General features: G+C 43.5%; 1 protein-coding gene across 38 annotated transcripts in view; it reads left to right on the forward strand.

Annotated features, from left to right (window-relative positions):
• The first annotated feature begins 15,741 nt into the window (after positions 1–15,741).
• Positions 15,742–24,236, forward strand: part of IFT81 (intraflagellar transport 81) — an 89,896-nt gene continuing 81,401 nt past the window's right edge. For 18 of the 38 annotated variants that reach the window (XR_012420616.1, XR_010579590.2, XR_012420617.1 and 15 more), the window contains exons 1-5: positions 15,742–15,825; positions 18,475–18,639; positions 19,160–19,263; positions 20,049–20,229; positions 23,625–23,714. Coding sequence is in view for 26 of the 38 variants with exons in the window: in XM_065524797.2 (XP_065380869.1) it covers positions 18,496–18,639; positions 19,160–19,263; positions 20,049–20,229; positions 23,625–23,714 (519 nt within the window). In the remaining 12 variants the exon portion in view is untranslated. Of the gene's footprint in view, positions 16,243–18,474; positions 18,640–19,159; positions 19,264–20,048; positions 20,230–23,624; positions 23,715–24,236 lie in introns of all 38 variants that reach the window. The other 20 variants (XR_012420615.1, XM_065524793.2, XM_074007774.1 and 17 more) reach the window with 3 other exon arrangements.

A 24,236-nucleotide genomic window follows, 5' to 3' on the forward strand; every position in this document is an offset into this window, starting at 1 on the left:
AAATCAACAAATGTTAATTGTCATCATCATCGTCACCATTGCCATCTTTCCACCCCCTTACTCAGTGCCTGAGGCATAACAGGTCCTCAATCTTTGTTGAATGAATGCATGAGAAATGAAGGAATATTTACTCATTAACTACTTATCTGTGTGCTTTGGAGAGATATTGGAAACTCTTGAGAAATAGGTCTGGGCATTTCCTTTTTATTTGCAACAAGGAATTTTGTTCGTCAAAGAAATGACTTTAAAGGATTGAGACCGCTGCCAAGCCACAGAGTCGGAATCAAGGGGCCTGACTCAGAGTCATGGAGAGGTTAGGACACACATCTTGCAGGGCTTAGGCAAAAAAGGAAAATGGGCCAGGCTTTGTGCGAACTCACTGTGAAACAAGAGCTGTTTTCAGGGCCCAGGAACACACTCTGTCCCATGTTTAATTTCTTCCATCTGTCTGGTATCTGACCTCTGCTGCCCTTTAAGCCATTGCCACATATTGTCTGCGCACGTTCCCATATAAGGTGATCTCTCTCTCTCTTTCTCTCTTCCCTCTCCTCTCCTCTCTCTCGCCCCATCTCTCTCTCTCCCTCTCTTTTCCTCTCCCTCTCTCCGGTTAGCAACACTGACTTCCTCCACCCTGTTCGCCCTCTCTCTGCTTTCCCTGGCAGACTCTGCTGCGAGGATGGATGGCTGGAGAGCAGGAAGGGGCAGGGGTCTGCCAAGGAATGTAACAGGTTTATTTTTGTTCAGGCTGCATTCTTTGCCCAGCCTGCAGGCCCCAGCCACTTGGGAATGTCACATGCTGATAAGACAGTGGGGGTGACTGAGATCTGTGGCTCAAATCTGCAACACCCCAGGTGTGAGCCATCATCACAGAGTTGGGGAACTAAGGGTGGGAGGGGCAGGGACTCTGAGGTCATGGGACTTACCTGTTCCCATTGCCTTGTGTCTAATTCCTAGAAAGACAAGTTTGATCCTTCAGGGAAACAATTGCAGAAATTGAGATCCGTAACCACCTAAGCCCATCTCTGGGCAAAATCCAACATCTACAGGAGAGTGGAGAAGAACCAGGTGTCAGGGTGAAATTAACAGCTGTGTGACCTTGAGCAAATTGCCTGACCTCTCTGACTCTCAGTTTCCTTCTTTGTCAAAATAGTATCAGTGAATCTGTTCTCTAATATATGGTGAAAATACCCTCCCTGAGGGCAGGTATTATTGTCTATTTTGTTTCCTGTTGTTTCACCATCACCTCAAATAGTGCCTGGCACACGGCAGGTGCTCAAATATGTGTTGAGTAAATTAAATGAGATAATGCTTTTAAGTGCTCAGCACCCAAGAAATGAGAGCTGATTCAACAACACCCTACTCAATGACCACAGATATTTATTAAGCACCTCTTAACAGCCAGACCCTATTAGGTGCTGAGGACACAGCAGCAAATGAGACAGACAAGGCCCTTGCCTGCAGGGAACTTGCATTTGAATGGCAGAGATCTATAGTAAAGTAAGCTAAGGTCAGAGAGTACTAAGGGCTATGAAAGAAAATTTTTAACGGATATTGAAGTGTGTTTTTCCAGCCTTTTGACTATGACTCACAGCAAGAAATATGTTTATCATGTGAACCAATGCACACATATGCATGTTTATTAAAAGGAAAAAAACAACTGTGGTGGACTGTCTGCACCAACATCTGCCAACAACTTCTCCCATTCATAGAATGCACATGTTGCTCCCCCATCAAGAGGTGGAGTCAAGGCTGGGCGCGGTGGCTCATGCCTGTAATCCCAGCACTTTGGGAGGCTGAGGGGGGTGAATTACTTGAGGTCAGGAGTTTGAGACCAGCCTGGCCAACACGGTGAAGGCCCCGTTTCTACTAAAAATATAAAAATTAGCCAGGAGTGGTGGCACATGCTTATAATCCCAGCCACTTGGGAGGCTGAGGCAGGAGAATCACTTGAACCTGGGAGATAGAGGTTGCAGTGAGCTAACATTGCACTACTGTACTCCAGCCTGGGTGACAGAGCAAGACTCCATCTCCAAAAGAAAAAGAAAAAGAAGTGGAGTCAAGACCCAGTGCAGAGGCTCACACCTATAAACCCAGAGGGAGGCCGAGGCTGGAGGATTGCTTGAGGCCAGGAGTTTGATACCTACCTGGGTAACAACAAAAAATAATAATAAAAAAAAAAGAAGTGGAGCCAGCTTCCACTTCCCTGTTTTTGTTTGTTTGTTTGTTTTAGAGACAGAGGCTCACTCAGTCACCCAGGCTGGAGTGCAGTGGTGTGATCAAACTCAATGAAGCCTTAAACTCCTAGGCTCAAGTGATCCTCCTGAAACTGGCCCAACACTCCCATAGACTGTTCTTTTGGATAAACGTGGACATTGACCCTTCTGCTATTAACGCTGTATTTGTTTTATCTGAGGACCTTCAGGCCTCTCAAAAACAAGTACCCAAGCACTGAAATTCACCAGATCAGGGCATTGGATCCCTTCTTGCCCCTCCCTAGTTTTTGTTTTCCCACATGTTGTTACATTTCTTCCCTGCTATATAAACTCCTAATTTTAGTTGGCCAGGGAGTTGGATTTGAGTCTGAGCTCCCATTACTTCAGCTGCAGCACCCGATTAAATCCTTCTTCCTTGGCAATACTTGTCATGTCAGTGATTGACTTTCTGTGCGGCAAGCAGCAGGACCTAGTCTGAATCCCTGGTGTTTCAGTAACACTCCTGCCTTAGCCTCCCGAGTAGCTAGGACTACAGGCATGTGCTGCCACACCTGCTGATTTTTTCATTTTTTTGTAGAGATGGAGTCTCACTATGTTGCCCAGGCTGGTCTTGAACTCCTGGGCTCAAGCTCTCCTACTGCCTCAGCTTCCCAAGGTACTGGGACTATAGGCATGAGCCACCACACCCAGCCTCTCCTTCCCTTAAATCTGGGTGGCTCTTGTGATTTGCACTAGGCAATACGATGCAGTAGAAACAACTTTGTGCGTGTTCTGGGCTTCAGCCTTAAGGGAACTGGCAGCTTCCACTTTTGTGCTCTTGGTATCCAGAACCAGAAAGGAAGCTCAGTTCAGACAACTGAATGATGAGAGGCCACAGGAGAAGGAGAGCTTTCATATGAAGGAGAAGTGGCCACCAACACTAACATCCAGATCCAAGAGGGAGCCACCTTGGGTGTTCTAGCCCCACATGGACCTCCAGGTGGATTCAGCCATATGAGTGATCCCAGGAGATACCACGTGGAGCAGAACTGCCCAGCTGAGCCCAGCTAACCCACAGACTTGTGAGAAAAAATGGTTACATATCAATAAATTTGGAGTAGTTTATTAAGAAGCAAAAAGTAGGCTGGGCATGGTGGCTCATGCCTGTAATCCCAGCACTTTAGGAGGCCGAGGCAGGCAGATCACTTGAGGTCAGGAGTTCAATACCAGCCTGGACAACATGGTGAAACCCCCGTCTCTACTAAAAATACGAAAAAGTTAGCTGGGAATGGTGGCTTGTGCCTATAATCCCAGCTACTCAGGAAGTTGAGGCAGGAGATTCGCTGAACCAGGGAGGTGGAGGCTACAGTCACCTGAGATTACATCACTGCACTCCAGCCTGGGCCACAGAGGAAGACTCCATCTCAAAAAAAAAAAAAAGCAAAAACATTTCTGACACAGTAATATTTACCCTCATTCTTGTGTGATATTTTCTGTTTTATTTCATTTCATTTTAAAAGAATGTTAATTGAGACCCACTAAATGGATTTCCATTCCCTCTAATAGGCCATGACCGACAGTCTGAAGAGCACAGTGATGGAGGGTGACTGGTGGGTTGGTTACTTTAAGTAAGAGGAACAGAAAAGACCTTGCTGGCTGGGCATGGTGCCAATGCAGGAGGATCATTTGAGCCCAAGATTTTGAGACCAGCCTGGGCAACATAGCAGGACCATTTTTCTACAAAAAATTAAAAGTTAGCTGGGCATGGTGGTGGGTGTAGTCCCAGCTACTCAGGAGGTTGAGGAGGATCACTTGAGTCCAAGAGGTCAAGGCTGCAGTGAGCCATGATCATGCCACTGCACTCCAGCTTGGATTAGACCCTATCTCAAAAAAAAAAAAAAAAAAAAAAAGAAGAAGAAGAAAAGAAAAGGAAGGAAAGAGAGAGAGGAAGGAAGGAAGGAAGGAAGGAAAGGACGGGGAGGAAAGGAAGGAAGGGAAGGAAGGGAATTTTTTTTCCAAAAAATAAATAAATAATTGAGATGAGATTCACATAACATAAAACCAACCATTTTAAAGGGAACAATTCCATGGTAATTAGTACATTAACATATATCGTACAACCACCACCTCTATCTATTTCCAGAACATTTTCATCACCTCAAAAGGAAATGCCTTTTTTTTTGGAGACAGAGTCTTGCTCTGTCACCCAGGCTGGAGTGCAGTGGTACGATCTGGGCTCACTGTAACCTCCACCTCCTGGGTTCAAGCAATTCTTCTGCCTCAGCCTCTCAATTAGCTGGGATTATGGGCCTGCATCACCACACCCAGCTATTTTGTTTTGTATTTTTAGTAGAGACAGAGTTTTGCCATGTTGGTCAGGTTGGTCTCAAACTCCTGACCTCAAGTGATCTGCCTGCTATGGGCTCCCAAAGTGCTGGGATTATAGGTGTGAGCCACTGCAGTCGGCCTCAAAAGGAAATTCTGTACTGATTAAGCACTTGCTTTGCATTCTCCCCTCTGCCTGGCCCCTGGCAACCACCAGTCCACATTCTGTCTCTAGGGATTTGCCTATTCTGAGTATTTCATATAACAGGAGTCATACAATGGGTGGCCTTTTGCATTTGGCTTGTTTTGCTCAGCACCATGTTTTCAAGGTTCATATATGCTATAGCATGGACCAGTACTTCATTTCTTTTTATGGCTGAATAATATTGTACTGTATGTATATACCAAGATTTGTTTATTCATTCACCCATTTCCCATCATTTTGAGTCGATCATTTAATCTAGCGCTCTCATAGACCTCGATTTGACGTCATCAGCCCCAGGAGGATGAGAAGGTCTTGGCAACATGAAAGACAAAGCCAGTTTATGCCTTGCTGCTCTTGTCCCCTCCCACCAACCTTCTCCTGCATGACTCTCAGCTTCCTGATGGCCCAAAATGCAGCTCCACTGCCGGTTACCCTTAAGTACTCCCCCTGAATTCTATAAATACACCAAACATTCAGCTGGGAAAAAAAGGAATTTGAAAGGCATCTGAAATGAAAATACACTTTTTTCCCCAGCATTGGCCAAGTGTTTTCTCTCCATCTTCCCCCTCTTAGATTTTGGGATAAGCGCTTGGATTTCAAACCATTAGCTGTACCTGGGTGTGAGAAGAGCTTCCTTGGCAAAGCCCTTCTAGGCAGAGAAGTCCAGGCACTGTGTTGATGTGGTCCCTCCCACACAGAAAATCCCTGTGCCTCCCACCTCAGCAGCCTGATTTATCGTTCTTTCGGTCTCTGCTGGGCCAGTTTGGAGCCAGTTTAGGAGGTTGATGAAAATGGCTTTGGAATCAGGCAGACCTATGTTTGAATTTGGCTCAGCCAGCTACCAGTTCTGCCACCTTGGGCCTCTGTTAACTCTCTAGGTCTCAATTTCCTTAATTATTAAATGGAAAAAAAATAATACTGTGGCTGGGTGTGGTGGTTCACGCCTGTAATCCCAGCACCTTGGGAGGCCAAGGTGGGAGAATTGCTTGAGCCCAGGAGTTCAAGACCAGCTCGGGCAACATAGTGAGACCCTGTCTCTAAAGAAAATGCAAAAATTAGCCAGGCATGGTGGTGCTCGCTTGTAGTCCCAGTTATTCAGGAGGCTGAAGCAGAAGGATCTCTTGAGCCCAGGAGGTCGAGGCTGCAGTGAGCCATGATCACACCACTGCACTCCAGTCTGGGTGACAAAGTGAGACTGTCTAGAAAAAGAAAAACAAAAAACTGTCCTTGCAGACTTGTTGTGAAGATTAAATGAGATTATATAGGTCCAGGCAGTGTGCCGAAATGAAATTAGGCCTAACTCACATAATGCCTGGAAATTCAGCTACAACAGAGCAAGGGCAGCTTGGAAGACATGGGGCTGGATTTGCTGACCCCACAAGGCCTGACTGTCCATCACTTTGATTGTGTAATTTTATCTATAAAGTCAGTCTGCCCCTCCAGATCCACACTGCTGTCACCTTTTTAAAAATTAAATTAATTTTTTTTTTTTTTTTTTTTTTGAGACAGAGTCTCTGTCACCCAGGCTGGAGTGGCGCAATCTTGACTCACTACAACCTCCATCTCCTGGGCTCAAGCGATTCTCATGCCTCAGCCTCCCAAGTAGCTGGGATTACAGGCACGTGCCTGCCTGGCTAATTTTTGTATTTTTAGTAGAGACGGGGTTTCACCACGTTGGCCAGGCTGGTCTTGAATTCCTTACCTCAGGTGATCTGCCCACCTCGGCATCCCAAAGTTCTGGGATTACAGATGTGAGCCACTGTGCCTGGCCCCACTGCTGCCATCTTCCTCCTCCTCTTTGTCCAGGGAGGCGCATCTGTATGGATGACCTCAGGGGAGCTCCCTTTCCCTTTGGCTCGCTGTTGGGTTTAGTTAGTGAGGAGCCGGGCAAGAAGAGATCAGAGGATAGTAGAGTGGGATTGGGACTGGCTGTGTCAGAGGCTCTTGTTAGGCAACTGTCTCTGTAGGGCTGACCTGTCAGGCTTTTGGTGCTTGTCCTCTTCTCTTCCTGCTTCAGGCTTAGGAGCAGCAATGGCTGCCTTTGGTGCTAGTCTCTTGGTTGCTCTAAATACTGTCCACACCTTTATAAATAGCCCTTTTTAAAGCTATCCTCAATTGCCCAGAGTGTGCCATCTTTATCCTGCCAGGATGCTGACTAATACAGAGGTTATCAGTTTTAGTCCATGACTCAGATTTGCAAGAGGAAGGACATTATTTTATAACCAACTGAAATCCAATTCTGAGCCCCCATTCTGCTAGGTTGGAGAGAAATGTAGTATCATTTTGAGCATCCTGGGGGATACCAAGTCCCTGGGCTCTTTTGCAGTGATGTAGCTTTGGGCAACACCTGCAGTCTTCTGTCAGTGGCCCACACTAGTGACTGCTTGGTCACCCATCCTCCCAGGCTGTGGGTCCTTTCAGGTCCAATGGCATTCATCCTTCCATGTCAGGCCTGCGACAAAGAAAGCTTTGATCAGACTGGAAGGAACTGGACTTACGGTGTGGCCTCCTTAGGGTATTTCTCCCTTCCCAGGAGCTGCTCTGGACTTATCAACTTGTGACCCTTCCCACTCTCCGTAACATCTGTCTTTTCTCTTCCTACTCTCGTTTTGTCTCATTTTGTTTTGTTCTGTTTTGTGTTGTTTTGAGACAGGGTCTCCCTCTGTTGCCCAGGCTGAAGTGCAGTGGCACAATCCTGCGTCGCTACAGCCACAACTTCCTAGGCTCGAGGTATCCTCCAGCCTCAGCCTCCCCAATAGCCAAGACTACAGGTGCATGCCACCGCACCTGGCTAACTTTTCATTTTTTGTAGAGATAAGGGTCTCACTGTGTTGCCCAGGCTGGTCTCAAAACCTTGGACTCAAGTGATCCTCCCACCTTGGTCTCCCAAAGTACTGAAATTACAGGTCTCAACCTCCGCACCCGGCCCCATCTTACTCTTGAAGGAACTCCCCTCTCCACTCCCTGCCTGAGGACAACCAGTACAATTGCCCCTAAAGACTTCAGTTTTTCACACGCTTACAGGGTCTGTAGGAAGTACAGATGTACTGAGCGAAGTACAGCTGGATTTTCAACCCGCAGAAGTCAAGGCAATAAAAATTGTTTCAAGAGGATAGGAAACAGAAGGAGTACACACATAAATTAAAATTTGAATAAATTCTGACACATATTTGAAGTATTTAGCAAAGTTCCTGACATGTAGTAAGCACTCAGTAAGTGATGATATAATGATAATTTCAGCCCACTAAGAATGTTAGGTGCATCCTGGCTATGCACAGTGGCTCACACCTGTAATCTCAGCACTTTGGGAGGCCAAGGTGGGTGGATCACTTGAGGTCAGGAGTTTGAGACCAGCCTGAGCAACATAGTGAGACCTCACCTCAGAAAAAAAAAAAAAAAAAAATTATCTGGATGTGGTGGCGCCACCTGTAGTCCCAACTTTTTGGAAGGCTGAGGCCAGGAGGTAGAGGCTGCTGTGAGTTATGATCACGCCACTGCACTCCAGCCTGGGTGACAGAGTGACACCCCATCACTGGAAAAAAAAGTTAGATGCATCCTGTGTTTCAATCCATACTGATAACCAAGGAGTTAATATGAATTGCGTATTATTTTGGCTATTCTACATTGCCCATTAATCTCATCAGCAATTTGCAGCCTTTGTGGAGCATAGCACATTTGTAAATACAAAACCCATTTTATAAAAGTCATCTGAGAAAAATAATAGTACCAGGCACACATTTAAGAAGACCTCCGGAATCTCATCCATTTAAGTTGAATGTTTCACATATTATTTATCTTTTTATCTTTCAAGAAAGCACATTCTGCTACTAAACATCCCCACAAGATTAAATTGTCAGAACAGAGACCATTTAGGATATCTGCAAAATGCAATTCAGGTTTCCATTCAAATTTAATTTGTTTCCTCTCCAAGTAACCTAGATGGCAAAGGCATTAAATGACAATTAATGGATAACAGAATAACCCACTTCTGAATTTGTTCCTGCGTCTGGGTCATTTTTCCCAGTTTTAAAAGAATGAGATAAAGTGGGCAGCCTGCAGAATAGCCCCAGATGGGATAGCATCTTGAATCCTGGCACTCACTGAATACTCGTGCAGAATCCAGAAATATCTCATGGTCAGGATGAAAGGTCTAAATTTAATACCAAAAACAGAAAATTGGCTTGGCTTCCCTGTACTCTGCACAGGAAAGTTCTTGTTTGGAAGTTCTGAAATGAGAAGGGGTTGGAGACATTTTATTCATGGCCATCATCAGATGTTTGTGGGGGATCCGGAGGGGTCTGCTGTCATCCCAAGACCTCGTTCGGCCCACAATGGAAGACCACATTGAAGAAAGATAATTCGTGGAAGGAAATCAGGGAGAAGCTTCTCATTGATACAGATGCTCTCTGCCATGAGTGCAGGCTCATTCCTTCCTCTTCTGGTTTTTGTTATGCCGCTTTCCAGATTTACCAGCCTTCCCTGACCACCTGTGTGGGAAATCTACTGGTCTGGTTTGCATAGCATCTCTATCTCTGATAAGAGGATCCAGCACCTCCTTTGGCTTAGGAAGGGTCTGACACACTTCAGACCAATGAGAGTGGGCCCTGGAAATTTGCTGGAACTATTGGATTAAAAGTTCTGCCTTTTTCTTTTTCTTTCTTTTGTTTTTTATTTGAGATGGGATCTCACTCTGTCACCCAGGTTGGAGTGCAGAGAAGTGATCATGGTTCACTCCTGCCTGGACCTCCTGGGCTCAGGTGATCCTCCCACCTCAGCTTCCTGAGTAGGTGGGACCACAGGTTCGCCCCACCATGCTCAGCTAATTTAAAAAAAATTTTTGTATAGATGGGGTCATGCTGTGTTGGCCAGGCTGGTCTCAAACTCCTAGACACAAGCATCCTCCCACCTCAGCTTCCCAAAGTGCTGGAATTCAGGGGTGAGCTACACTGCACCTGGCCTAGGTTCTACTTTTATGGGGACTGCTAGGCTGGTAGAACATAAGCCTATGGCTACTAGCAGCTCATTCAGAAAAAGGAGGGGTCAGAGACAGAGATGGAGGGAGAAAGAATATCCAGATGATATCATTGAGCTCCTAGGTCAAGCCGTACCTGAAGGTAATAACATTCTTAGATTTCTGTGGCAGCCAAAGCGACTCCATCTTGGATGCTAATCCACCATGTTGATTTCTAATTAACCTCAGTTCCAGGAAGGTCACTAAGATTCCAAGTCTATCTACTGTTTATCTATTGTTCCTCGTTTAAGAGCACATACTCACTGTAAATCTTTCCCTTATGTCAAAGCAACCTTGATGTTATCATACTTATCATAAATCCTACCCTTAAGCATGTATCCTACACATCCCTTCTAAAGCACCTATACCCTTTCCCTGTGATATATAAGTTCTGGGTCTGGGAGGTGATGATTCTGGGACCCACCATCTTGTCTTGCTGTCACCTGAGACACAGACATGGCTTCTGTTCATAAGTCCCTATTAAATGTCTCTCTCTCTCTCTTTTTTCTTTTTTGATGGAGTCTTGCTCTGTCACCCAGGCTAGAGTGCAGCAGTACGATCTCGGCTCACTGCTACTCCTGGATTCAGGCAATTCTTGTGCCTCAGCCTCCCAAGTAACTGGGATTACAGGCATCTGCCACCATACCCAGCTAATTTTTTTTTTTTTTTTTTTTTTTTTTTTTTGGAGAGACAAGGTTTTACCATGTGGGCCAGGCTGGTCTTGAACTCCTGACCTCAAGTGATCCTCCTGCCTTGGCCTCCTAAAGTGCTGGGATTATGGGCATGAGCCACTGTGCCCAGCCTAAATGTCTCTTTCTAAGAAGCTGGATTTGTCAGCCTCTTTTTTTCACTTCTCAGCTTCCTCAGACCTTGGGAGTAGGTTTGCATAGGCCTGCTCACCTCAGAACAACTTCACAATTACATGAGATAAATCCTCTTCTCTTTATTTTTTATCTTATAACTAAACTGAGGCTTGAAAAATACACTTTATCAGGAGTAATTTCCTCCCTCTGAATAATCGGACCAAAGGTTCGAAACTGTGAATACTCCTTATTATCTACACAGTTAAATAAGGAGATAAGAAGGGGCAGCTTCAAGTTTTTCTCACCTCCTCCTCACCTCGCCTCACCCTCTCCTCCACTGGAAGATGGTGAACATTTGAAGCCCATCCATGCAAGCAGCATCTTGTTATCAGAGGGCTTCTGGTGAGAAACAGATTGGGGATTCTAGTGCTTTGGTAGCAAGGGATGAGTAGGTTTCAGTAACAGGTCCGTTACATTATAACCAAAAACTACTAAAGGCTCCACATCTTGGGTCCTGTAATCTACAACCATAGGTACCCAACAAGCCAAAAATTAACAAAAATAGAAAGGAAGAGACACTGTAAGAATGAATCCTTTCTGCAGTCCTGCTGATGTATATATCCTGCTCACCCAACCTAGGCAATGGAATCCTTATTCATAAGGGGGCGAAAGTGTGTATACAAATGTTCATAGCAGCATTATTCATAGTAGCAAAAAAGTGGAACCAACTCAAATGTCCAGGAATAGAAAATGCATAAACAAAATGTGGTCTATCCATAGAATGGAATTATTTGGCAATAAAAGGGAATGATGGGCCAGGCATGGTGGCTCACACCTGTAATCCCAGCACTTTGGGAGGCAGAGGTGGACAGATCATGTGAAGCTAGGAGTTCAAGACCAGCCTGGTCAACATGGCAAAACCCCGTCTGTACTAAAAATACAAAAAATTAGCCAGTTGTGGTGGCGCACACCTGTAGTTCCAGTTACTCAGGAGGCTGAGGCAGGAGAATCACTTGAACTCAGGAGGCTTGAACCCAGGAGGCAGTGGTTGCGGTGAGCCACGATCGTGCTACTGCACTCCAGCCTGGGAGACAGAGGGAGACTCCATCTTAAACGACAACAACAACAACAACAACAAAAACCGAGAATGATGTATTGATCCATGTTACTACATGGATGAACCTTAAAAACATTATACTAAGCAAAAGAAGCCAGACATAAAAGACCACATTTTGTATGATTTCATTTATATGAAATGTCCAGAAAAGGCCAATCCATAGAGATGGAAAGTAAATTAGTGTTTGCCTAGGGCTGTGAAATGGGGAGCTTTTCATTGTGAGGGTGATAGCTGAAGGGTACAGGGTTTCTTTTTGGTGTAATAAAAATGTTCTGGGATTAGATAGTGGTGATGGTTGCATAACTTTATGAATATGCTAAAAGCCATTGAATTGTACACTTTTTTTTTTTTTTTCAGACGGAGTCTCGCTCTGTCTCCCAGGTTTGAGTGCAGTGATGTGATCTTGGCTCACTGCAATCTCTGCCTCCTGGGCTCAAGTGATTCTCCTGTCTCAGCTTCTTGAGTAGCTGGGATTACAGGTGCCCACCACCATGTCTGGCTAATTTTATTTTTTATTTTTTTTTGGTATTTTTAGTAGAGAAGGGATTTCATCATATTGACCAGGCTGGTCTTGAACTCCTGGCCTCAGGTGATCCACCCACCTTGGACTCCCAAAGTGCTGGGATTACAGGCATTAACCACCATGCCCAGCCTGAATTGTACACTTTAAATGAGTGAATTGTATGTATGTGAATTATATCTTAATAGCGCTGTTTCAAAAAGAGAGTGAGGAAGGAGTGGGAAGCTTTCAGAAAAGCTGTCACATATGGCTAGAACTTCCCGCCCTCTATTAAAAATGTCAAATATAGTTTAGCCAAAAGGCATTGTTGGGAGCTTACAGAGAAGACTCAACATAGCATCTAAGGAGGGAAAGAAAAGACTTCATGGGTGGCTCAGTTGGGAGGAGATCAGCAATGCCTCTGTTGTTGTGAAATTGTTGCTGAGAATTCCCTCTTAGACCCTTCAATGAATCCACCCAACGTTTTATCTTAAATGAATCAGGGGGCTGGGTGCAGTGGCTCACACCTGTAATCCAATCACTTTGGGAGGCTGAGACAGGAGAATTGCTTGAGCCCAGGAGGTGGAGGCTGCAGTGAGCTGAGATCGCACCACTACACTCCAGCCTGGGCGACAGAGTGAGACTCCATCTCCCAACACACACACACACACACACACACACACACACACACACACATACACAGAATCAGGGAGTGGTAGCTAATCTTCCTTTGGCCTGGGGACCCAATATATGCAGGTCTCTTTTTTACTGTAAGTCGGAACGTAAATTTTTCAATATACAGATTCCAGGAAGCATGCTGACTGGCTTCAAGTTCTTCCCTGTGTTCCAGAGCAACCATATTAAGCATAAAATCTATTCAAGTTTTAGTCCAAAGAGTGGATCCTCTTGCTTATTTGAATTTAGACAGGATTGCAGTCTCATAACTGAAAGGTATAGTGTTTGTAGACCAGTGGCAACAGAGAGAGGAGGAACTAAAAGCTATTAGATAAACCACTCCTATCTAGGATTTCTATAGCCTATACCCATAAACCCTATAGAAGGTGCAAATCTAACCCATCTTTTCTTTCTTTTCCTTTTTTTTTTTTTTTTTTTGAGACAGAGTCTCACTCTGTTGCCCAGACTGGAGTGCAATGACATGATCTTGGCTCACTGCAACCTCTGCCTCCCAAGTTCAAGTGATTCTCCTGCCTCAGCCTCCCAAATAACTGGGATTACAGGCATGCGCCACCACGTCCAGCTAATTTTTGTATTTTTAATAGAGATGACATTTCACCATGTTGGCCAGGCTGGTCCTGAACTCCTGATCGGAGTGATTGGCCCATCTCAGCCTCCCAAAGTGCTGGGATTACAGGCATAAGCCATCGTGTCTGGCAAACCATCTTATTTTAAAATTTTTATTTAACAAAATGTTTACTTCTTCTTTTTGTTTTTCTTTCTTTCTTTCTTTCTTTTTTAAAGACGGGGTCTCACTATGTTGCTCAGGCTGGACTTGAACTCCTGGGCTCAAACTATCCTCCCACCTCAGCCTTGCAGAGTGCTGAGATTACAGGCTTGAGCCAGTATGTACAGACTCATTTTTTAAAAAAGAAAAAACATAAATGTCTTCAGTGCTTCCCAATGTTGGGCACTGTTCTAATCACTTTACCCATATCAACTCACTTAATCCTCATGTCAACCTTATTGAGGAAGGTTTTATTATAGTCATGTTTTACAGATGAGGAAGGTTAGCAAGATGAAGAGAGGGTATACAATGGCAGATACAGAATTCAAACCCAGGTAGCCAGGGATGTCTCCTAACACACCCACCAGGATCAATGAATTATATAATCCTTTCTACAAATCTTGTATTGTTTCTCTCAGGATTACATAAGTTACTTAATTTTTTGAGGTTTTAAGTGTTGCCTCCCCTAGTTGGTTGTGAGCATTCTGTGGGGCAGGGCCAGTTTTAGTTTCTCTCCAAGAGCCCTGCAGGGTACCTACCCTTGATATTTCAACAGTCAGAGGGCAGCCAACAATGGGACTGTTCTTGGAGTGTTGTGTTGCCCCTGCCCAAAGCACTCTCCCTTTTCCTGTTTGGCTAATTTTTACTGATCTTTTTTAAGAGATGGGGGTCTCACTCTGTTGCCCAGCCTGGAGTGCAGTGGTACCACTCCAGGCCAATTTTTACTTTTAATTTTTTGTAGAGAAAGGGTCTTGCTCTGTTACCCAGGTGGGTCCTGAACTCCTGGGCTCAAAGTTATCTTGTTGCCTTGGCCTCTCAAAGTGCTGGGATTACAGGTGTGAGCCACAGTGCCAGGCCTAATTTTTACTGATCCTTAAACATCACTCCATTTGACAGAAGCTTTCCCGATGGTATGGCCCCTTTGGCACCTCCCTCCTCAAATAAACTTGAGGCCCTTAATCTGGGCTCCTAATCATTGGCTTCTCTTGTTACAGAATTTATCTCAGTTGTATTGGTGTTGCCCCTTTAATAATCTCTGCCAGCACTAGACTGTCAGCTCCATGAGGGCAGGGGCCAGGTACGTCCTGCTTTTCTGCATTCCCAGCAGCACGTACAGTACAGGGCATATAGGAAATGCCTAATACGTAATCTGTTATTTTTTGTTGCGGTAGGTCTGATGCTAAAGCTATAGTTGGTTTCTCCTATGCTGTTTGAGCAGGCAACTAAGTTTTCAAGGTATCAATAATTTGATTTTTTTTTCCTTCTCTTTCTTTCGTTGCCAGCTGATATCACAAAGTATCATGGTCTCTAGTCTAATAGAGATTGGTTCAAAATACTATTTGCCAACTAAAGTCTCCCACAAACCCGCTAGTGCAAATTCCAGTAGACTTTTAAACCTCATCAGTGACTGGGCACAAAGATCTCCCTGCCTCCTGCATGGGATGTGAACTCCATGAAGACCACAAGGATTGAATTTATTTCTGCAGGCACCTAAAGAGAGCCCACTCAGAAGCCAAAGGAACCTTAGGACACTTAGTTCTCCTGCACCCCCTTTCAGGCTCTCAGCATATTCAAAACGTACTGGGTTAAAAAAAATTAATTCCCAGTTCAGGTAATGTGGCCCAGTAATGTGACACCGAAGCTGAAATCTCTATGATGAATGTGTCTTCTTTTAATCCTGCCAGAGCCTCACTACAATTGTTCCTATGCATAACCTAATTTGGAGATTCTTATGTCAAAAACCTAAATTTGAAGCACAGGCCAAATGCTTGCTCATCCCAACCCCTCTACCACCCAGCCCTGCCTCAAAAACAAACAAAAATCATCACCTACGTTTGGCGCATGAATGCATGCATGAATGAATAAATGAATGAATGAATGAAACAGCACACGCATTTAACATAGGTTAATCATGCAGACAGTATTTTGTAAACTGCGAAGTACAGGACTTTCGGGAAGGTTATTGTAGCGCGTCTAGGTCGGAATAACAGTCCCAAAGGGCCAACTTGGCAAGTAAGCCCAGCGCCTGTCAGACCCTAACCGACCCAGGCCCCGCCCCCTGCTCGCGCGCGCGCGCGCGCGCCCGGTTCCCCGGAAGTGACGTAACTCCACGGCCTAGCAACCGTTGCCAAGGAGCTCGACTCTAGGAGCCGTCTAGAGCCCGGGCGCCTCCTGGGGGGTGGGGAAACGGTTTCGTGAGGAGGATTTGAGGTAACCTCGCCAACTCGCGGTCGGAAACTCCCCTGAACCCCGAAATAGGAGAGTAATCCCGTCCTCTCTCGATCCCGATGCAGCACCTCGCAAGTGGAAGGGGTCGTCGCGGTTAAGCCCTCGGATAGGGGATCGGGGCCCTGCTGGGATTCGCGCGGATCCAGGCCGCTCCCGGGCGGGGTGTACTGTCGAGCGGCCCAGGGCAGCCCCCGCTAGAGGCCCGGTTGGGAGTGGGGTCCCCTGTCCCCTGTCCCGAGCTCGAGGAGGGGGACACTATTTCTGGGACTCCCAGGAGGCTGCGGGTCGGCGCTCGTGCCAGCCTGCGACCCGGGCAGCACGGTTTCTGTCCCAAATTGTGCCAGAGAACACGCACGTCCTGGTTTTCATTGTTCCCCGCCCCCTGCGACTCGTTTGTGGGTGAGTGCTTGGGAATTAGCGCGGCGACTTCGCGCTAGAAGAGGGACAGTAATTGCTTTTGCTAATTTTAGAGCGCAGAGCCCTCTGGGCACAGGTAGCCTGCCTGTTCAGTACACCTTTGTCCTTATTGAGTGACCATTTGCAGGCTGGTGGGCGACTTGGGGGGAACCCAACTAGTTTATTTTGCCTTCCTGGAAACGTTGTACTGTTTATCCAGTTTTTTCTTTTTTTTTTTAAGGGAAAAAAGAATAGACCTATAGATACTTTCTAAATCATTTAAAATGAAATATATATTTCTGCACGCAAAGATTATGATGTGGACTTTTACTTAAAATACTTTAAACAATGGAAAACTTGCACTTCCAATGTGGATTTTAAAAAAAGAAACTTATTTAAAGGTTTTCCTTTTATAGCTTAAAGGAAACCTCAGATTTATTATAAGCCATGGTGGTTATCCTTCCTATCCTCTTTTGACTTATTTCTTAGCAATAATAATTATTTGTGCATAATTTTTCATCATGGTGGAGAAATGATCATATCCTTTTTTCCTTTTTTTTTTTCTTTTTGTTGAATGGGAGTCTTGCTCTGTCCCCTGGGCTGGAATGCAGTGGCCCGATCTCGGCTCACTGCAACCTCCGCGTCCCGGGTTCAAGCGACTCTTTTGCCTCAGCCTCCTTGTAGCTGGGACTACCGGCGCCCGCCACCACACCTGGCTAATTTTTGTATTTTTAGTAGAGACTGGGTTTCACCATGTTGGCCAGGCTGGCCTCGAACTCCTGACCTCAAGTGATCCGCCTGCCTCGGCCTCCCAAAGTGCTGGGATTACAGGAATGAGTGACAGCTCCCAGCAGCAATTTATTTTTAAATTTATTCTTAATCGTTAAAGTTAAAGCATTTACCTAAGTAAAGCTGTTTCAGCAGTTAAGAAATCAGATATTCAATTTTTTAAAAAGTTACGATCTTTCTCACTGCCAGCCTGATTTCCTTTAGATTTAGGCTTATGTTGTTTCTGGCCTTTTGCCTGTGAAAAAGTTTATTCAAGCTAGTGGAAGGAATCACCGTTTTAGACAGTGGATGTTCAAAAATGGAATTGGACACAGATACGGAATTTACAGTTTAGCAGGGAAGAGAAGATGTGTACCTAAAGAACTAGCACAAGATCAAAAGTCATGCTAGGAGAGAAGCACAGTTTAAGTGTGGTCAGCTATGGAGGACAGGTGTTGGCACTGCTGCAGAACCTGGAGGATAGCTTGAGAAAGATTTCCTGGGGGAACTGGCATTTGGTGGGCATGGCTTAAAAGATGGTTGGGGGGTTTGCACCTCTCGAGATGAAGGAGGGGTGAGCAGTCATTTTAGGCAGAGGAAGCAACATTAACTAAAGGCAGAGTGATAGAAAAACTAAGGAGCAGTGACTGTTTCAATAGGCTGAACTTTGAAGGGGTAGAAAGGTAACAATTTGGAAATAAAGTTGGAAAGGGATAAGTTATGCCAGATCATAAAGAGTCTCAAAATCCAAGAAGTTTGAGCTGTATTTTGTGTGCGATAAGGAGCCTACAGATGATTTGGAATGGGAAGAGGTGGAGACCAGAGAACAAGAGGCTGTTGCCTCATTGAAGGCCAAAGGAAATGAAGGCCTGAGTTACTCTAGGGTGGCAGAGTGGATGCCTACTGGCCACACCAATAACAGAAATGGATGAAGGGTACTTGAAGTGTGCAGCTTCTATTCAGCTGCAGTTGGTTGTGGGCATACACAAATGTGGGCCCACGGTTGCCAGATCTGATTTTCAAGAGAAACTGGAAATATAGATTTTAAAGTAAAAATCTCTCAATATTTTTTGGGAGATTTGGGAGAAACATCTGTTAGCCTTGCAGACAGGCTCCTAAAAATTAGGAGCATATTTAATTCCTGGGTAGAAATTATGCACCTGCATGGGAAAGATGTTGATGTAGGTGGGATTTATTATTCATTTGTCCACATTAACTCAGATGATTACTGTTACACCAGATGCATGTACAAAGCATTTGATGTTAAAATTAACAGTATATACTGCAGTTTTCATAATAAAGCCATTATACTTGGATTTCTTTCAACAAAATAACCCTTTTCACAGCATTTTGTATGTCATGCAGACTTATACTTTTCATGCCTACGTTGTGTGAACTTAATTCTGGTTTTTACCCAGGACTTTTGTTACCAGTATTGAGGATTTTTTTTCTATTTTTACTTTTTAGTTAAAATTATAAGACCTAATTATGAGTGATCAAATTAAATTCATTGTGGACAGTCTCAATAAGGAGCCCTTTAGGAAGAACTATAATTTAATCACGTTTGATTCCTTGGAGCCAATGCAACTATTACAAGTTCTCAGTGATGTTCTGGCTGAGATTGACCCAAAGGTAAGAGTTTTCTCTTTCTTTTTGATGGGTAGCAGAAAGCCAGTTTCTGCCTCTAAATAGTTGTGAGTCTTGGGCAAATTATTTAACCTCTCTGAGCCTTATTTTCCATGTCTGTAAAGTAATAGTAAATGATGCATAACATTTCTCTGCTAGCTCAAAAATAAATTATCTATTAGTACCTTATTTAGAAATTATTTCTCTACTTCCAGACATAAATAGGTTTGGTTAGGGAATGAAAATGCTTTTACAAAAGGTTTTATTGTATTGCAAGTTAGTTCATGTCTCTCATACACTGGTCCATTCCACTGGATACTTTTTTTGAAGCTTAACATTCTTAATATGAATCTTGATCTGACTTGGGTGTACCCTCACTTGGAATCTGGGGACCTCCATCCTTAATCTGTTTTATGAAGAGACCATTGTGCTGTTAAGCTCTAGCAGAACAATTTTGTCAGTGAGTTTAAATATTGTCCTTTGTTACGTATACAGCAATAACATTTTTTTTCAATTTCTTTGTTAGCAACTTGTGGATTTAAGAGAGGAGATGCCAGAGCAGACAGCCAAACGAATGTTGAGCCTTCTTGGTATTCTTAAATACAAACCTTCAGGAAATGCCACAGACATGTAAGAATCTGATCACGTATTGAGTTTTTAAAATTATGCTTTAATATCCAAACCTTCATATACTGCACTCAATCTTTTTAGGTAATACCTGGTTTCCCTCATTTGATGGCCTGAGAACGTCACTGAGTTTCAAAATAATCTTAAACCTTCTATAACCAAACTCAAAAGTCTTAAGTGGATCAGTTCTTTCCCTTAATCAAGCTGTCTGGTAAATCCACTATACCATTTTATCCTTTATCTGCCATCCTAGATAAAAACAGCTTAAACACAACTTACTTGGATACACCAATGAGATATTGAGGGCCTGATTTTTCTAATTTTCTAACTAATGTACAGACTGACTTTAGAATAGCCTTGGGGCCATGCATGGTAGCTCACGCCTGTAATCCTAGCACTTTGAGAGGCCAAGGTGGGAGGATCGCTTGAGCTCAGGAGTTCGAGACCAGCCTGGGCAACATGGCGAAATGCTGTCTCTACAAAAAAATACAACAGCAGAAAATCAGCTGGGCATGGAGGTTGGTGCCTCTAGTCCCAGCTACTTGGGAGGCTAAGGTGGGAGGATCACCTGAGCCAGGAGGTTAAGGCTTCAGTGAGCTGTGTTATGCTCCAGCCTGGGCAATAAAGTGAGACCCTGTCTCAAAAAAAAATAAAATTCCTTGGGTTTATCTTTTTTAAAAAGTTGCAGAAAGCAATTTGGACATTGTAAATCAGCTTTTGAGAAAATGCTGTCTCTCTTCAAAGTTTACTGTTAAGTGTGTGTGTGTTTGTGTGTGTTTCTCTCTTAGGAGTACTTTTCGTCAGGGTTTGGTGATTGGAAGTAAACCTGTAATTTACCCAGTGCTCCACTGGCTTCTTCAGAGGACTAATGAACTGAAGAAAAGAGCATATTTAGCTCGTTTTTTAATAAAACTTGAGGTACCAAGTGAGTTTCTTCAGGATGAAACTGTGGCTGACACCAATAAACAGGTAAACAATACATAAATGGTACATTGAAACTGTAATGGATTTCAAGGTGTACATATTCAAATACATGTTACTCTTTTTTTCATTTGCTGTCTTTATAGTTCCAAGTGGCACAAGAAGATAAAACTGTATCAGCTAATGTTCAACTATGGCCACATCTCAAGATAATGGCTTTTGCGCACAAATACTGTTTTAGTGATAGGAGTATGTGAATAGGAAAAAAACAAACCTGATACTAAGATTTTAGAATAATTTATTACTTAGCAGTTGTGGGTAAATAGGATCCTGGGTTAAGTCTGCACAGCACTTTGTTCATCAGTAAGGTGACTACATAGTTTTTTATCCAAATTAGAGAGAAACAGACTATCATAACATTTAAACACCAAGAAAAATGGTTTAAATTGACACTATCCCAGGCAAATTGGGACATGTGAGCTCCTGGAAAGAAGCAGGCAAAGAACCTAGGCTGGCAGTCTCAAAGGACTTCCTAATCAGACAAAGCGTAGAGATAGATTCCGGAGTTTGAAATCTCAGTGCATCTTTCTTGCCAGAGTTTTGGAGTAACATTAGGTTCTGGCATAAGGTCTTAAAGCTCTTGAGTACTGAGGATTCTGGCTGGTCTGGCTTCTGATCCTGAGATCCCTGAGTACATTGCTGGCCAAAGAAAGTAGAGAGAAAGTAATTAGGCTTAGATTTAAAAGGACTTCGATTTTTTTTTTTTAAGTGCTTCTGTTCAGTGTTTCACACTTTTATTCCACAGCACTTACATAGACTGATTTGTGCCAAATTGTTGTGAACAGTTTGTCAATCTGTTTTTCCCAATATATTCTGAGGCTCATAGAGACAGGTGTAATGTCTTACCCATCTTTATTTTCTTCCAGACTTTGTATATAGTCACTTCTAATGTGGGCTCAATATTTAGATTGAATCACAGTAACCAACTGAATATTTTTATTTTTATCCATGTATTTTGCTATTTTGGGTGGACATGGCAGTAACTCAAAATAGAGTCAATATTGATCTCTTAAGACAGTATTTATGCAAATAATTATGTCAGATGTCACAGTAGATGCCATGGGAGAAGCACAGCAGAATGAGACCACCTGTCCTTACCTTTGAATATTTTACACAATGTGGGAAATAGAGAAGTGTAAATGTGTACTTTCTCCTTCTTAGGCTCCCACCATCAATAAATCTGATAAAAATTAATTTATCTAGAGGAAGTTGATTAAGTCTTTTTTTTTTTTTTTTTTTCCAAGACAGAGTCTTGCTCTGTTGGCCAGGCTGGATGGAGTGCAGTGGTGTGATCTCGGCTCACTGCAACCTCTGCCTCCTGGGTTCAAGCGATTCTCCTGCCTCAGCCTCCCGAGTAGCTGGGATTACAGGTGCCCACCACCACACCCAGCTAATCTTTGTATTTTTAGTAGAGACGGGGTTTCACTATGTTGGCCAGGCTGGTCTTGAACTCCTGACCTCGTGATCCGCCCAACTTGGCTCCCAAAGTGTTGGGATTACAGTCGTGAGCCACAGTGCCCGACCTGATTAAGTCTTTGCTAAATATGCTCAGCTAGTTAATGAAATAATTAATGGTAATAAAGACATACTTGTTCTTGAAGCATATCTGACAGGTATCTCTCTGTCTCTCTCTCTCTCTGTATATATACATTATATATATGAGAAAGAGATATACACACAATGATTTACAGTGTATAATGATTTACACATTTAGCCAGTCATTTCAGGAATCCTAATGAAAATACATATTATCTTTTGGAATGAAGAGTCTTATAATTAATAATTTATAGATTTGTAAGATATGATCAATCAAGAAAAATATTATTCCTGTCATTCCCCATCAAAATAACTTTTTGGCCAGGCATAGTGTCTCATGCCTTTAATCCTAGCACTTTGGGAGGCCAAGGCAGGCAGATTGCTTGAGCTCAAGAGTTGGAGACCAGCCTGGGCAACATGGTGAAACTCATCTCTACAAAAAATTTAAAAAATTAGCCCGGCATGGTGACATAAGCTTGTAGTCCCAACTACTTGGGAAACTGAGGTGGTAGGATCACCTAAGCCCAGGGAGGTCGAGGCTGCAATGAGCTGTGATCGCACCACTGCACTCCAGCCAGGGTGACAGAGTAAGACCCTGTCTCTAAAACAACAACAACAAAAAGACTATTTTAAAAAATGTTTAGGTAACAGGATTTTTTTCATTCATTCAATTACTTTTCTTTATTTGAGACAGACTCTCGCTCTGTCACCCAGGCTGGAGTACAGTGGCACGATCTCGGCTTACTGCAATCTCCGCTTCCCAGGTTCAAGCAATCTCCTGCCTCAGCCTCCTGAGTAGCTGGGATTACAGGTGTGTGCCACTGTGCCCAGTTAATTTTTTGTATTTTTAGTAGAGATGGGGTTTCACCATGTTGGCCAGGCTGGTCTTGAACTCCTGACCTCAAGTGATCCATCTGCCTCAGTATCCCAAAGTGCTAGGATTACAGGTGTGAGCCACCGCACCTAGCCCATTCAACTACTTTATATTAAACACCTCCATGGGTTATGCACTGTGCTAGGCCCCAGGGATACAAGGGTGTACACAATGAATATGATTCTTTTCCTCTTGGCTCTCACTATATGATGGAGGGAGACAGACAGGAAATCATAATAGTCAGTTATAATTGTACATGATATCTACTCTGATAGGATAGGTAAAGAGCCAGAGAAGGCTTCCCTGAGAATAGTGGAATCTATGTGAAGACTTGAAGGATGAATAGGAGTTGCTTAAGTTATGGGTGAAGGAGTCATAGATGTATAAGCTGGACATGAGAGCTTGGAATGTTCCGGGACTCAGACATCAACATAGCTAGAGTGTAGAGTGTGAAGTAGGAAAGTAACCAGAAATGAAGATAGAGAAGTATTTAGTGTTAAGATGGTAGAGATGTACTTTTTTGTATCCTATATAAATGTATAAGGATATGTTTTTGTGTTTTTAATGGTGTTCTTACAATGACTTGTTATTGCTGTAAGTTAATAGATAACCTGATTAAGAAAACTCTATGGCTCACGCCTGTAATCCCAGCACTTTGGGAGGCCAAAGCAAGTGGATCACGAGTCAGGAGTTCAAGACCAGCCTGACCAACATGGTGAAACCCCGTGTCTACTAGAAATACAAAAATTAGCCAGGCGCGGTGGCACATGCATGTAATCCCAGCCACTCAGGAGGCTGAGGCAGGAGAATCGCTTGAACCCAGGAGGCGGAGGTTGCAGTGAGCCGAGATTGTGCCACTGCACTCCAGGCTGGGTAACATAGCAAGAGTCTGTCTCAAAAAAAAAAAAAAAAAAAAAAGAAAACTCAACTGGATCTAGTTATTAGTTTACAATTTATTAACTTATTTTTTTAGTATGAAGAGTTAATGGAAGCCTTTAAAACTTTGCATAAAGAATATGAGCAGCTCAAAGCATCTGGATTTTCTACAGCAGAAATAAGAAAGGTAAAGGAAAGAAAACATAGTAACAATTTTTTGGGGATTTGAATAATATTGGATTTAGCATTTTTGTTTTTAATTAATTCAGTATGAGTCTTAAGACTATATGGAGACTGTGATAGCAAATGGTACATTTTACTTTGTGGGACCTTTTGTAGTTCCTTACTGATGAAATTGATGAGACTGGGGTAAATTCACAATGAGTAGTTCCTTATAGTACGGAAGAAAAGTGATATATGTCCATCTACTATTCCTCCATTATGTCCTGTAAGTAAACCAGAATAATGACAAGAACCTAGAGTCTGTATTTTAATTTCATTCATTATTACTAAAGTTTTCTCTCTCTCTCTTTTTTTTTTTTTTTTTTTTTGAGACAGGGTTTCACTCTGTTAACCAGCCTGGAGTACAGTGATGTGATCACAGCTCACTGCAGTCTCTACATCCCAAGTTCAAATGATCCACCTGCCTGAGCCTCCTGAGTAGCTGGGATTACAGGCAGGCACCACCATGCCCAGCTAATTTTTGTAT

This window comes from Macaca fascicularis, chromosome 11, assembly GCF_037993035.2.
Source record: "Macaca fascicularis isolate 582-1 chromosome 11, T2T-MFA8v1.1".
NCBI classification, from domain to species: domain Eukaryota; kingdom Metazoa; phylum Chordata; class Mammalia; order Primates; family Cercopithecidae; genus Macaca; species Macaca fascicularis.